The 15,853-nt window shown below is 40.8% G+C and overlaps 1 protein-coding gene across 1 annotated transcript; it reads right to left on the bottom strand.

The window, feature by feature from the left end:
* Positions 1-209: 209 nt before the first annotated feature.
* On the bottom strand, positions 210-14,582 carry LOC111216828 (zinc finger protein 708-like). The gene is made up of 6 exons (XM_022738443.1): positions 14,290-14,582; positions 12,381-12,582; positions 11,270-11,754; positions 6,495-6,558; positions 3,273-4,038; positions 210-2,015 (listed from the first exon to the last, which is right to left on the bottom strand). The coding sequence occupies exons 1-6, from the start codon at positions 14,410-14,412 to the stop codon at positions 1,226-1,228; spliced, it is 2,430 nt and encodes an 809-aa protein (XP_022594164.1). The 5' UTR covers positions 14,413-14,582; the 3' UTR covers positions 210-1,225.
* Between the last annotated feature and the right edge of the window lie 1,271 nt (positions 14,583-15,853).

Below are 15,853 nucleotides of genomic sequence, written 5' to 3'. Positions count from 1 at the left end.
AGTTATATTACATTTCATTTCATTGTATATTTTTCCCGTTAATGTAGTTATTATGTCTTCATGATTATAAATGAGAAACAGTAAAACTACAACACTGGAGATGTGTGATTTTCTGCTATAAAAACCAAATGTTTTTATTTTCCATTCTGATCCTTTCCATTTTCTGTAAAAAATAAACACATTAGTAAAGAGCAACAGTGACTGATCGCTCAATGCAACACAACACACTCAGCTTTATTTTTCAGATGGACTGTATCAGTGTAGGACGTACTTGTGTCATTCAACCTTTAATATGATTTTTAAAAAAGCTGTGAAAACAAAATTCAGCTGAAACAAACATGGAAATGTGACATGAGAAAATATGAATGCAATAACAGATTCTATGAACAGTCACTTCACTCTGATCTTCAGTGTTTGAAAAAATGCATATGATCATCTTTTACTCCATCATCAGGTTCACTCTCCACCAATGACTGTATCTATCAAAACATAAATGTACCAATCAAATGTCTGGAAAATCACCCAGGAGAAGTGGATCAGTCCAGGCAGCAGCTCGGTTGCAGTACACTTGAGAAGGATGTCTATGAACCAAACTCTATTCTGAAAAAAATTTGTTTATTGCTGCATGAATGAAACAGGGTGCAAAGCGTTAATTTTGTCATTTTCAATTCTTACAGATTTTCAGCAAAACGCAGCAACAGTTCTTGATGTCAGCTGTAGTGTGAGTGTTCAGCTCAGTTTACAGTAAACTCTTCAGAATCAGGGTGAAACCACAGACCAGTCATCCCTAAAAACAAGATGCTCAAACTATAAACTATTGTCCAGCCAAGGCTTTGTACTTCTGATTTCTAAAATTAGTTGTCAGTTTTTTTTTTTTTTTACATATTCAAAATAATAAATCCCTTAAAAAGGAACATGTTTGGATTGTTTCAGTTGGATATCAGACACTTCACATCTGTGCATTGAATACTAGGAGGATGGATACACTGTTGTTGACCAAGAAATAGTTTCAGCAGTGAGTCTGTGAGTCAGATCTGTTTCCAGTCTTGATGCTAAGCTAAGCTAACCACTGACTGCACTGAACACAGACATGAGACTGACGTCGACCTGCACGTTTCTCTTAGAAACAAAGAGAAGATGAGTAGAACCTTACTGATTCTTACTGATTGTTTGATCTTTAATGACCTTTTTGATCCTTATTGAGTTCTAATAAAGATGTCATGAGTTACTGGTTTGTGAACTCCTGTGTCCAGGGGAACTCATCCCTGTGTTTTCCGCGCTTGCTGCAGGACTCGAGCGTGCTCAGACTGTCGTCTCCACAGCGGTGTTTCTTGAGCTGCCGGGAGTCAGAGAAGCCCTGTCTGCAGAGGTTGCACGAGTACAGCTTCACGCCGGTGTGGATCTGCATGTGAGACTTGAGCTGGTTGGACTGCCTGAACTTCCTACTGCACACCACACACTGGTAGGGTTTCTCTCCGGTGTGGACCAGCAGGTGGCGGTGGTAGTTCTGCGGCGTCCTGAACTCTTTCCCACACTGCTCACACCTGTGAGGTTTGACTCCAGTGTGCAGCAGCTGGTGCTGCTTCAGCTGCGACGAGAGCAGGAAACCTTTCTGACAGACGCTGCAGACGTACGGTCGGTCGCCACTGTGCTGCCTCATGTGGTACAGGTACAGGTGTCGCAGGTGGAAGGACTTTCCGCAGGTGTCGCAGGTGAACTCTTTGTTCTCTGCGTGGCTCTTCTCGTGCGTCCTCAGCGTGGTGCTGCTGCTGAAGCTCTTCAGACAGATTTTGCAGCTGAACAATTTGACCCCGGTCGGCCTCCGTCTCCCCTGCCCTGCATCCTTCCCTCCTTCTTTACTGTCGTGAACAAGCTGCTGGTGTTTCTGCAGCTGACAGTTGTAGAAAAAAGTCTTCCCACACAGATCACACATGAATGGCTTTTCCACACCATGAACCAGCATGTGGGTCTTCAGAGCCCAGGTCCCTGTGAACCCCTCCCCACATTTATCACATCTGAGACACAAAGACAGAAACACAGGATGTTAAAGGTGGAAAGTGAGTGAGAGTGAGTGTGTTTCAGAGTGTGAAACTGTAATCTTCTCTTTCCTGTCAGCTCTCTACACTCCACATTAACAGCAAACATACATCAAAGAGAAATACATTTACAGATGGAATTAGTAAAAAACTTTTTGGCTGGACCGCAACAGTGTGAGTGCGTTCGTGACTGACTGACTGACTGACTGACTGACTGACTGACTGACTGACTGACTGACTGACTGAACTTCTACCACTTCTCAGTGGAGTGCCGAGCCACAGTCTACCAAGCCGCTCTGGCTTCCCCGCTGCTCGGAAGAGAGATCCACAAGACTGTCTTGCTCTTTTGCGCTCACGGCTGCCATGGCCTTATCACTGTGTCTGGTGAATGGGTCTTCTATCCAACTGTACTGTGCATCTGGGATGGGAAAAGTATTCGCACAGCTGGGTCTTTAAACCTTGCAGGTGCTCTTTAATAGATTTGGTCACGGTGATGGGAAACTGAATCTTTTCCTTTGACTCAAAATCTGTCTCTCTTAACCCACAGCTCCAGTTTTCTAATGGTTGCTTTGACTTTATTCTGGACATTAAATATGTTCACTGCTGTTCCCTGGAGGCCGAGGTTAATATCGGCCAGGTAACCCAATATACAAAATCTCTGAAGCAATGTGCCAGTTCAAACTTTGTGTCCAGAAAAAAAACCTGCATCTCATCACATAACTCAAAAAGTCAACTTCTTCTTTTTCGTTTGACAGGGAGAGGTCATTTGTTGATTCACCATCTGTCTCTTAACTCTCTTTCCATTTAATTCTTCCTGTTGCAAACCAGCTATCCATTTCTATTCTCCATTTTTTTCATGGATGTGACCTTATAGTGCGCAATCAGACTGAGATAGCAAACAAGTACAGGTGGGGTCCGTCAGCAAAGGGGTCAGGTCAGCCACAACATTAAAGTTCTAATCATTGGCTCATCAACGGGACAAACAAAACACAAATACCAAAAACAAAACAAAAACAATGAAAGGAGTTTTTAAAAATGTTTTTAAAGATTATTCAGTTTTAAAACATTTAAAAACAGGTTTCATATTTTACATTTTTTTTTAAAATCATACTCTTTCACCAGAACTGTACTGTTTTGTAAGTGACTTGGCGGCCCACTTGCAATACCTTTGCAGCCCACATCCATTGTGTTAAGTTGTGTTGTGTCATGTTGGTTGTGTTGTGTTGTTGTGAGTACCTGAAGGGTTTCTCTCCGTTGTGGAGGCGCAGGTGTCTCTGGAAGTTGTACTTTAGTCCGAAGCTCAGCCCACAGGTCTGACACATGAAGGGTTTCTCTCCGGAATGAACCACTCGGTGCTGAAGCAGACCCATCCTACACTTGAAGGCCTTGTCGCATTCGCTGCATTTGAAGGGCCGCTCCTCTGAGTGTGACCTCTTGTGGACGCGCAGGTTGCTGGCAGTGGAGAAGCTCTTCCCGCAGGTCTGGCAGGGGTACGGCCGGGCGCCAGTGTGGACCGTCTGGTGCTCTCGGAGGCTCTTCTTCCTGGTGAAACTCTTCCCACAGACGTCGCACATGAAGGGCTTGACTTTGGCATGCGACACCTCATGATAGCGGAGGGCGCTGGAGGTGGTGAAGGTGCGGTCGCAGGTGTTGCACTTAAGCGGCGTCTTTTCATGGCGATGAGATGCCTGGTGGACTCGGAGCTGCCGCAGCAGTCTGAACTTCCTGTCACATTGGTTGCAGCGCAGCAGCTTGTCGGGGTCGTTCTCCTGAGCCTCTCTCAGCTGGTGGCTCAGCTGGTGTTTCTGCAGAGTCTTGGCCTTGTAGAAACCCTTATCACAGGAGCTGCAGGGGAAAGGTTTGAGGTGGCAGGACACATGTTTCCTCAGCTGGTGTTTCTGATGGAAACCTTTGTTACAGAGCTCGCAGAAAAACCTCTTCTCTTTATACAACTCCCGCCTTTTCCTCCTCTCCACCTCCTTCTGCTCCTCCTCACTCAGACCTGCAGAGAAACAGGATTTACATTAAAACAGACTCAGAGCCAGGAAACAATAATTAAAACATCACCATAAACAAAACCTGGTTCATTTCTATCAGTTCACTATTGAAAATGTTACTTTAATCTCCCCCCACCTGGATGAGATACACTCATTGATCACTTTATTAGGAACACCGTACTAACACTGGGTAGTTCCTCAGTTCTTCATGTCATGGATCCAGCAGATTTTGAAAGTTTCCTCTGAGACTCTGCTCCATGTTGACATGATGCATCACATCATTTCATTCATGCTGCCAATCTGTTCTACCACATCCCAAAGGTGTTCTACAGGATTCACGTCCACCAGCAGCTGGAACTGTTGACACAAGACAGGTTGGACGTGGTCTTCTGCTGTTGTAGCTCGTCCACCTCAAGGTTGGACGTGTTGTTCACTCTGAAGCTTCTCTGCTCCCAACAGCTGTTGTCTCTTATCAACACAGAGCTGCTGCTCACTGGATGGTTTTGTTGTTGCTCCATTTTGAATAAAAACTCTAGAGGCTGTTGTGAGTGAAAATCCAGGAGCAGTGTCAGAAACACTCAGACCAGCATCTGACACCAACAATCATGTCACAGTCAAAGTCACTGTGGCACATTTTTCCTCGTAAAGAAGCTCCTCACATTGATCTGCTGCTGCCACGATTGGCTGACTGGATAATTACACAAATAAGCAGATGTACAGGTGTTCCTAATAAAGTGCTTCACAGGACTGTTGGTGCCCCTCTAACAATAATTTGATTTCTTCACCTGACCTCTGCGAACCATTTAAGATATATATATTTTTTTTTACTTAAAATAAAAAACAAACAAAAAACAAATCAGATCCCAGACTGACAGCACCCGCCCTCACAATTCACCTGTCACACACTTCACCTTCATCTTGCCCTTTGGATGTGGTCCCTGCAGGATTACTGAAGGAGACTGTGCTGACTATTGGTCCTTCCATTTTATCAAGTGTAAACAAACTCTGTCCCTGCATATTTTAAAAACTGTTCATATCAAACCTCTCCTTAAAAAACCCAAACTTGGATCCTACCACTCTGGAGAACTACAGACCTGTCTCTTTATCCAAGAAAATGTTGTGTTCAAACAGTTACAGTTAAATACATTTAACAAATAATAATCTATTTGAAATATTCCAGTCTGGCTTCTGATCATTCCACAGTACTGAGACAACTATCCTTAAAGTTTGTAATGACCTTCTATTGACCGAAGATGAAGGTGATTGTCCGATCTTAGTTTAGACATCATTTTCCACAGAAGACCACAACATACCCATCGACGAATTGGAGAAGTGGGTAGGAATCACGTCCTCTCTATCTAACAGATGCTTCTCTGTCGATGGCTGGCTCTGTCTCATCCTCTGCCACCGTACCCTACGGTTAAGTCCTCAGTCAAATCTTGGAGTAATCTCTTGAGTTTTGAACCCCAGGTGAGGAAAGTTGTGCAGCAGTTATTATCATAAACAGCCAAGGTTAAGTTTTTCATTTTATCCCCAGATCTGGAGAAACTCATCTGTGCTTTTATTTCATCCCACCTCGACTAATGTAACTCCATCAGCTCAGTGAGAAAGTCTGAGATCCTCTGGTAGTTCAGAGGAAACTAAAACCAAAGGAGACGGGGCTTTTGCTGTCAGGGCCTGTAAACTTTGGAACAACCTTCCAGAGGAGGTCAGACTCTCAGAGTCAGTTAGGTTTTATTTCACTTGTTTCTTTATAAATATACCTGGTTTTCTCAAACCCACTGAGGAGTCTCAGTTGACCAAGTTTTGATTGGTCAGTTGGTCCCAGTTAAAAAAAAAAAAAAAAAAAAAAAAAAAAATCAAACTGCACAGTCACAGACATTGTTTACACAGCTGGCCTCTGTGGATATTAGATTGTGATGACATGTCAGCAGGAAATCCAAAGTGTGGATAACTGAGAGGCTACAGAACGACGAGTGAGGGTGACACACACACTCTCACACTCCCACTACAGGGTTTTTGTTACAAGTTCATAGGTCTGATATTTGTGTGATATTTTGAAACACATCACTTTCAGACTGGTGGTTACTGCGACACATTCAGAATCATTACAGCTTTGCTTGTGTTGTTTACAGGCACAAGCTTGTAAAATATGTATTTTAAAGGCTCATCATTAAGTTTTTGTATTTCTCTATAATGTAGCTTAGTGTTAGCATGCTACATATAACATTTTCTCAGCCCTGGACTTGAACACTTCTCTGATGCTCCCACAAATTCACGTTTAACTAATTCAATTAATATCATAAATGTGCGACGACCAGTCTACTAACAGCTTGAACTAATGACCACCAGTTGACCAGAAAAATCTTTGGTCGGGTTCAGCCCTAGAAGAGAAATACATCTAGTTTTGAGACCCTCTGAATCCCACTCAGTAAAATGTGATGTCCTCTCAGACTCTTACCTGTCTCACCTGGTTGACTCTTTTCACCTTTCTCTTCAACAGTTTCCATCTTCATCTCTGACTCCTGAAAACAGAACAGCAGTGACTCTACTGTTACAGGTCTTAACCACTAATCACACAAACACAAGTCCTGTTTTATAAACACATCTGTTACAGTTGCAGTAACAAAGACAGAGCATGAACCATTGATTATTGAATGGTAATCAACAGGAGGTTCAACAACATTGACTGATCATTATTATTTATCATATCATGTATTTATATATGATAATCAAGATTACATTTTTCCCAGAGCGTTGCCGTCGGGAAGTTTCCTTCTCTGGGATACAAAGGTATGGGGTCAGAATCCAGACAACTGACATTCTTCTTTGGCTACAATTTAGAAATTCTTTCATTAGCCATCCAAATCCTTGCAAGCTGCTGTGAGTCTGTTCACACCTGCAGGTCTAGTTCTTCTTATCAGAGCAAAGCACCTCCTCTCCTGACACCCTAACATGTCTAACTAGCTCTTACTATGAACTTTCACTGCACTTCTTTCCCTGATCTCCTTCACTTACTGAATAGATGTAGTACTTAGTACTTACACCAAGGTTTCTACTGCTCTGAAGCTTTGGTGATGTCCCTCACTGTGAGTAACTTTGAATATATGAGTCTGTTGAATCAGTAAATGCAAAATTATTTAAATGTCACTATGGCTGATATGATTTGTTGATTGACAAAAAATAAATACTATAATAATGAATTTAAAAAAAAAAAAATCTCTGGTGTCACTAAAGTGATTTCAATGTGTCACCTTGAACTGTGATCAGCATTTCTCACTATTCTGACATTTTACAGACTAAACCAGTCATCATTTAATCAAGGCAGATTGATCAATACTTATATTAATCAGGTCACCTGATTCCCTCTCTCAGTGACAACTTTGCTGGTATTTAAATAACATTAAAGTCTCATACAGATGCTATTATTTTGATTTTCGGTCCATGTGAATCCAAGCCCTCACTTCCTGCTGATTTTTCACATTAAGAGCATCCCAGGAAAAGGGACAGCTAATGGCCTTTCAGCAGACGTGACATTGGCTACTGGATCGCACTGGAACTTCCCATAACTCTCAAAAGACTGGACTGGAAGAAAGATACCTGACGCGTGTATCTATAATGATCATATATTAATGTTTTTAGCATTAATACACACTGCTTTTCATCACATATTTTTAAGAGGAACAGGAGAGCCCTTTAGCTATAGAGCTACAGAATATTTTTACAGTTTTTTACTATATCAGGTAAAAATGTTTTACTGCTGAATTTCCCTCTGTCTCATTTTATCTTGCAGCTGTTATCTGCTGGAAACATATAGAAAGCACTATGACTGCCAGTATCTCACCATTCCATTTGTATTTGCCAATTTTGTTCCATTTTCTCCACGATGATTAATTATTTTTCAGTATTTCAAAGTGAACAAGCTGTTCTGACCTGGACCACATGAAAAGATAAAATGATGTGGATGTAGACAGAAGACGTCATTTCCACACTGTAAAAACTTCCTACACATTTCACGCATTAAAGACACCTCCACCAGTGTTTACCAAGGAAGATAAGACAAATCCATAAGGAATTTGTCGTTAATTAATTAATTAATATAAAAAGAACTAAATGAAATCGGTTCAGAAATGTAAACATGCTTGTTATCCAGAACTGCAGCGCCCTGTTCACACTATTTGTTTGTTTGTTTACTTGCCAGTCTTGTCTGGATGGTGAGACAACAGCAACAGGTGAGACAACGACAACAGGTGAGACAAAAGCAACAAGTGAGACAACAGCAACAGAGGCCTGTACTACGAAGCAAGTTCAACATATCCAGGATAACTTTTAGTTATCTGGGTTAACTGAACCTAACATTGGCTGTCTTGGACAACCTGTACTACGAAGCTGGTTATCAGCTGGCTCAGTTAACCCTGGGTTTACCTGTCCAGTTACGAGCGCGTTCATGTGAAAGAGTCAGTTGTTAATTATAAGCAACATTGTCTGAACCATGAATGAAGTTCTTAATATGTCTGAGAAGACATGCTAATACTTGCCGGTAAATTTGGTTATAGCAACGTCCAAAAGTGATAATCAACAAGCTGAAATGTGAACCATATAATTAAATGACTGTAATAAAAAAAATATTTCTACATCTAAATATAATGACTCTTAAAGTCAGAGTAAAAATATATTGTACATAAGTGCAAGAATTATCATTACGTTTGAGTATTTTCGCTCTTTTGTCTGATGATGAACAAACTGTTATGAACATGTGAAGCAGAGAGAACATTTAAAGTTAATGTCAGACTTTCTGCTGCAGAGAGGAGAGAAAGAAAAGAGGAGAGGACTAGTTGATGTCTGATGAGTCAGCCCGTCTGAAATGTTCATTTATAATCATGGAAATAATTAACAGTGTGTGGCTCACTGTTCTAATCAAAGACATCAGAGGTTTGGTTTTTATTTCCAGTTGTGGTCACAGAGTCTCCTCATGTTATTATGAAGAAGAGAGTAAAAGCTTCATCACTGTCAGGAATCCTGTCGGATTAAAGAATATCTGTTCAATTAAAATGAAGCTATAATAGTAATTATATAAGCTATTTATTTAGCATGATAAACACTCCGAGCATTTTTTTTAGAAGCTTTGTTTTAAAACCAGAGTGGACACATGGAAACCTCATACAGGAAAACTATTCCACTGATTTCTTACATTTTATATCTACTGCTTTTTATTATTGATCCCTTTATTGTAAACTCTTTTGTCCCCTCTTCTGTACTACAAAGAAGGATTTGAGGTTATTAAGGTCACTTCAGGTTTAACTCTGGATTTTCAGTCCTATGATGGGGGTTCACTTGTTACCAGAGTAAATCACCATGGTAACTTACGCTGAACTCCTAACCTGCTCTGACACAGGTTAACTTAGAGGATCAGATCAAAACCTGTCAACAGCCAAACTACTGACCAATCAGATAGCTGGAAAAACTGAGCCTACAATCCTACAGGATCCTGACAGGGACAAAAGAGTTTATAATAAAGTGATAAATAATAACAAGCAGTAGATATTTATATAAATCAGTGGAATCGTTTTGCTGTTCCAGCTTCTAACAAACGGAGGAGAGTTTATCACTCTAAATAAATATACAATAACTATTATAGCTTCATTTTAATTGTAAAATATTCTTCAATCCGACAGGATTCCTGACTGTATTGATGCAGAATAACAGAATAACATGAGAAGACTCTGACGATAGGTGGAAATAAAAACTAAACTTCTGATGTCTGATTAGAACAATGATCCGCACCCTGTTGAATATTTCCCATGATTTTAAATTTGATTTATAATTTTTAAACATTTCAGCCAGACTGACTCATCAGACATCAGCTACTCCTCTCCTCTTTTCTTTCTCTCCTCTCTGCAGCAGAAACAGCCTGACATTAACTTTAACTGTTTTATCTGCAGCTCATGTTCATAATAGTTTGTTCATCATCAGACCGAAGAGAAAATACTGAGTAAGGAATTTAATAATTCATCCACCTATTTACAATATATCCTTAATCTGACTTTAATAGTCATATTTACAAATATTTCCTTTATCCTAGTTATGTGATAATACATTTAACCTTGTTGACTATAACTTTTTGATGTGGTTATAACTGAACTTACCCTCGTATCAGTGTTTTTTCTAATATGATATTGAGTACTCAATATATGGTTGTGACGATGCTGCTTATAATTAACAACTCCGCCTCTTTCACAGGAACGCGCTCGTAACTGGACAGGTAAACCCAGGGTTAAATAGCCAGTTGATAACCGGCTTCGTAGTACAGGTTGTCAGGACGGTCAATGTTAGGTTCACTTAAGTCACATAACTAAAAGGTATCCTGGGTATGTTGATCTTGCTTCGTAGTACAGAGGCATGTACTACGAAGCAAGTTCAACATCTCCATGATTATAAATGAACATTTCAGTCAGATGTACTTCAGACTTTTCTTTTCTCCTCTCTGCTTTGGCAGCAGAAACAGGCTAGCATTGTTTTTACCTGCCTCACATGTTCATAATAGTTTGTTCATCATCAGACAAAGAGTGAAAATATTCACTCAGTAATTAAGGAAGTAACTTAATGATAATTCATGCACTTATTTACAGTATATACTCAGTTTGACTTTAATTATTGGAAAATATTCCTAACGTGTCTTTTTATTCCACTCATGTGATCATATTGTTCACATTTCAATTTTTTGAATATCACTTTAACCGCTGTGTATCCGCTAATTTACTGCCAGGTATCAGCGTTTCTTTTCATATCATATTAATAATTCATGGTTCTGATGATGTTGCTTATTATTAAAACTCTTCCTCTGTCACATGAACAAGTTTGCAGCAGGACAGGCAAACCCAGGGTTAACGAAGCCAGGTGATAACCAACTTAGTAGTACAGGTTATCCAGGACAGTCAATGCTGGGTTCAGTGAAGCCAGTTAAGTAAAAGTTATCCTGGTTATGTTGAACTTGCTTCGAAGTACAGGCCTCAGGTGAGACAACAGGTAAACCTGGAGGACCTGAGCAACTCACATGAACAGAAAATAAAGCAGATGGGGTTGAAACTCAATATAAAGCTGAGTATGATGATAACGTAATTAACCAACAGGTGCAGCTTCATGAGTTATACCTGTGTAAGAATATTTAAATCTTATAAGTGTGACACTGTTGTATTGTATTGAACAATATTGATCAGTACTGATTATCTGACTTACATCCACAGCTGGTTCTTCTTCATGTGTGGGCAGGTCCTCACTGAATGTCACTGATACACCTGTGAGCTCACTGGTTAGCTGATCATTAACCACAGGAAGTGATGTCATGTGTGAAGAGGACTGGATCGAATCTGGTGATCCATCAGTGTCTGTGGAGATCTGAATCGATTCTAAAACCACCTCAGTCTCAATGTCAGCCAGACCTTGACCAGGGGGATGGTCTGGTTTCTCCTGCAGCACCTGGGGGCAGGTGCTGCTCTGCCCTGCAATAGGTCCAGGAAGCGGCTGGCTCTGCCCTACGATTGGTCCAGGGAGTGGCTGGCTCTGCCCTACGATTGGTCCGGGAAGCGGCTGGCTGATGATGACCAAAGGGACCTGAGGGCTGCTGCTGCTGTGTGTGGGTTTGGTGGAGTTTAGGATGGCCATGGCAAGAGCTGCAGGGTTCGCAGCTTGCTGCTTGATGTCCAGTGACAGAGCGGGGCCACCTGTAAGATTCAGTTCATCAGGAAATACAGTCAGATAATGCATATGTCAAATTCAATTTCAGAATAAAAGTCAGATGATTACTATGTCAGATTCAATTTCAGAATAAAAGTTAGATGATAAATATGTAAGATGATGTGAAGGAAAATTATGAGTTTTACGTTTTGTTTGCACTGGGCTGTTGAAAAGTAATAAGATCTGTTTTCACTGTGTCTGTATTCTGGGGATAAATTCATAAAGTTCAGTTAGTTGAAAGCTCTGAAATAAAGTAAGTTAACCTTTGGCCTTAGGTTATTAACATGTGATTTAATTCACTTTTAGTGAATTTCATGTTGAACTGAGCATAATAATACAAATAGAAATGTATATTAAATGTGTATCTATGCATATCGCAAATTGTGATTTTTTTATACTATCTTCTTAATAGTTGTGTTCATCTATCTATCTACCTTATATTAAAAATAAGGTGCACATTTTAATATCTAACTAATGAATGTTTAAAGTGTTATATACTGTTATATAATAGTCATTCATATTTCCTTGGAAATTTCTGACAGTGATGCTTCAGAAATATTCTTCCCCCTCATGTTATGATACGTTCAGGCTCTCTGATGTCTAGATCACTGACCTGCTGGCTTGATCTTATAATGTGTCTGAGTTTGGTTCTTCTTGGAGTTGTTCTGGTTTTTCATTTCAGACTCCAGCCGTTTCACTTCGTCCTTCAGAGCTTCGGTTTCCTTCTCTAAATTCATGTACAGCTCTCTGAAAACTCCACAGATTTTACGAACTGCCTCTTTGGACATTACGTTAAGGACGGCGGTCAGCTGAATCTGTAAGAGACAAGACATGAGGTTTAAAAATAAAGTCCGTTCTGTGTTTTACCTCTGTATCTCTGGATATAGTATCAACCAATCAACTGTTAATCTGAAAAACACAGTGCTGCCACAGCGCCATGTCAGGTGCCTTTTATTGCCATTATCTTTGTAATAATGCGACTGTAGGTCGAATAGGAACAAGTAAACTCTCCTCATCCATTGTACACACACAAGAGACAACAATAGAGAGGTGAGGAGAGGGAAGTCAAGCTGCTAAGGGAGCTGGGAAGACAAAACAGCCTTTTCTCTGGAAAAAAGTGCTTTTTCAGAGGTGGCGAGGCTGGAGATAGAACAGGAGCCACATCGATGCATGCCAGCACATGCCTGGCCGCTGGCTGCAAGGACGCACATAGAGAATAATAAGAGCAGCTGTTATGACTCGCGCCATTCATTAGCAGTGTGTTTTGGCCTTTTCAAACGAAATGTGTTCTTATTTAAATTCTCCCCAAGGTCCATTTTTTTAATCTAGACCTGCTCTCAAACATGAACCAAGCTACAGCTGAAACTATCAGTCAATCAAGTTAGAAGGGGTCATAGTCTACAATTAACTCACGGCCCACTTGAAAATGTCAAAAATGTTGGCGGCCTACATTTCTGCTGTTGTTGACAGGTGATGGTAGCAACACTTTTAAGATCAGAATTTATAAATATTAAACTGTGATTAAGTGATGGATCGTCTCTAGCACTGTCACCACCTCCACAGGTGAAAGTATTTACCAATTAACATCAGCGTGTTTTTTGATCCTTCATTGCTAAGTAGACCTGTTAACTCTTTGCCTTATAACTCAGGTATGACAGCAACTCGAAGGTAAATCAGCACTGTGTATTTGCCTTTCCTTGTGTGTGCATGTTGATGTGTGGTTCTTTGCGTTTATAATTGTGAGGACAAATTTGGTTAAAAACCGTTATAGTGAGGTCATTTTGATGGGTCCTGCCAACTTTAAAGGGCTGTTGGAAGGTCAAGATTTGGCAGTACCTAACAACACCCACACATATACATTGACAGACACAAAAACACTATCACCACCTTATGGATATTAACTGTAAGTGTCTCAACTTGGCAACAGCTATTTGGAGACTCTATGTTAGACAGCTCTACTGCCACAAAGACCAATACACACAGGCACAATCAATATGTCTTCAGGAATTTTCTAGTTATTTAACTACAACCTGTCTAACGCCTCAGGTCTTTTGTTCTGAAGATCAAAGACCAGAAATCGTATCATTCGCTTATCCTCAATTTCTTTCTGACACTTTCTTAGTATTAATGTGATGTTGATTGTTAATAATAATCAGCTCCACGTGTTTCTATTCAGTAAGTTTCCACATTACAAAGCCTCCTTCACTTTTGTTAATTTTGTTTTAAAAAAACTTGTTTGATGTTGTCTGACACAAGATGGCAACCGACACTTTGTATAAGGTTCATTAGGTACAAAGTTGTGAACAGCAAAGTTATGTTGTCTGTTCAGTTTTACTGTACTTAAGTTCACACCGTAAGGTAATTTCCACGCTAAATGACACATTAACGCGATGTTTGCAGTTGTAACCGTTACAACCAAAGGAGGAAGTGACGGCGGATTTTCCTCCGAAGTTCGAGCACTCTCAGATGACCTACCCCCGTCTCCTCTAAACTGGCTATTTCGTTTTACCATCCATCCTCACCCGGGTGTTTTCGCCGTCGGTCCCGCGTTGTCCAAGTCTCTGCTGCCATACGGAGACCACAGCCTCCACCGCCGCCTCCATTATCAGCTCTGTCTGCCCGGAGAAAGTTCTCACCGCCGCCATGTTGGTCCGTCCCGTCCCGACGAACAACAACACTGGGTTTAACAGTTGGTCCGGTCAGGGTTTAACGGTGTATCCGTCAATGTAGGAGAAAGTGTGGAAACCAAATGGTCAGGATATTAGTCAGCTGTCTCAGTTTACATCCGGTTCACCGCCGTTCTTTCTTGCTCTTGTTCTTGTTCTTGTTCTTTTTTTTTTTTTTTTTTTTTTTTTTCCCTTCTTCTTCTTCTTCTGTCTTGACGGTTTCCGGGGGCTTAGATGCCTCGCGGCACATTGCTGCCTCTCACAGGTTGTGATTAGATTGCAGATCGGAATGAATTTCTAATCCTGTTGCAGTGATGACTTCAAATACTGCCTTCACAACTATTGACTCTCAGTGGGACTCAGCTCCTCATTATAACAGTCTTTAGGGTTAGGGTTGCTACTGTGGTGTAATATAATCAGTTTGCATTTAACCTGTGAAGGATGTCACGAGGGACGGGACTTCCAATTGGGAGTCATGTATGTTATGGTTCACCTGCCAAGAGTTCAAGTAAAAGTTCAGGGCCTGTATTCATAAAGCATATTAAGGCTAAAAGTAGCTCCTACCTTGCTGATTTAGGAGAAACTCCTAAATGTTGTCATGGTACGCTTTTTGACTTGCTTGTCTTGATTCCACTTTCTTTTTTAAGTCTGGGTGTATGAGATCCAGTATACACCTCAACTTCCTACCCATCATTGTCTCAAGAGGTGACAGTCCAGTTGTTGACTGTGGAGTGATGCTATAGCTAAACAAAGCCCTGTTTAACTTTGTTTCCACTGTATCACCGCTGCTTTTTTTGTGTGATGTGTGATTCCATTTCGTGTCATGAACTCTTTGATTTTTTCACTGACAAAATAATGTGCATTGTCAGACATAATCATCTCCGGGATACCATGTGTACTGGAACTATTTCTTAGACAGTTTATTGTGGCTGCTAATGTAGCTGAGGTCACCGGGTATACATCTCATCACTTTGCGTGTGCATCCACAATCACTAAGAACATTTTACCCATAAAAGGACCTGCATGATCAATGGGGAGTCTTTTCCACGGCTTCTCTGGCCATTCCCACGGGTGCAGTGGTGCACACGCAGGTGCCTTTCTGTGTTCTTGGCATGTGGTGCATGACTTTACCTTGTTCTTGTACTACTATGTGGGCTCCCCAGAGCACAAAGCCATCCTGGACACTCAGATTCATATTGTCTTTGTCTATAAGACATAAAGTCACTGTCCTGGTTATTTGGCCATCCTCTCATGACATACTCTGGAGAGTATGGGATCTTTAGTTATGATGTTATGATGTAATTAATGGTCTCTGTTCCTGGTCTAACATTAACACATGCTCCTCTGGTGATGGAACAATAGGTGTCCCTGGAAGTGGGAGGCAGCTAAGAGCATCAGCATTACCATTGTCTTTACCTGC

The sequence above is a fragment of the Seriola dumerili genome, unplaced genomic scaffold (genome assembly GCF_002260705.1).
Source record: "Seriola dumerili isolate Sdu_G_001 unplaced genomic scaffold, Sdu_1.0 BDQW01000036.1, whole genome shotgun sequence".
Classification (NCBI taxonomy): Eukaryota; Metazoa; Chordata; class Actinopteri; order Carangiformes; family Carangidae; genus Seriola; species Seriola dumerili.
This window is presented reverse-complemented; position numbering and strand designations above follow the sequence as displayed.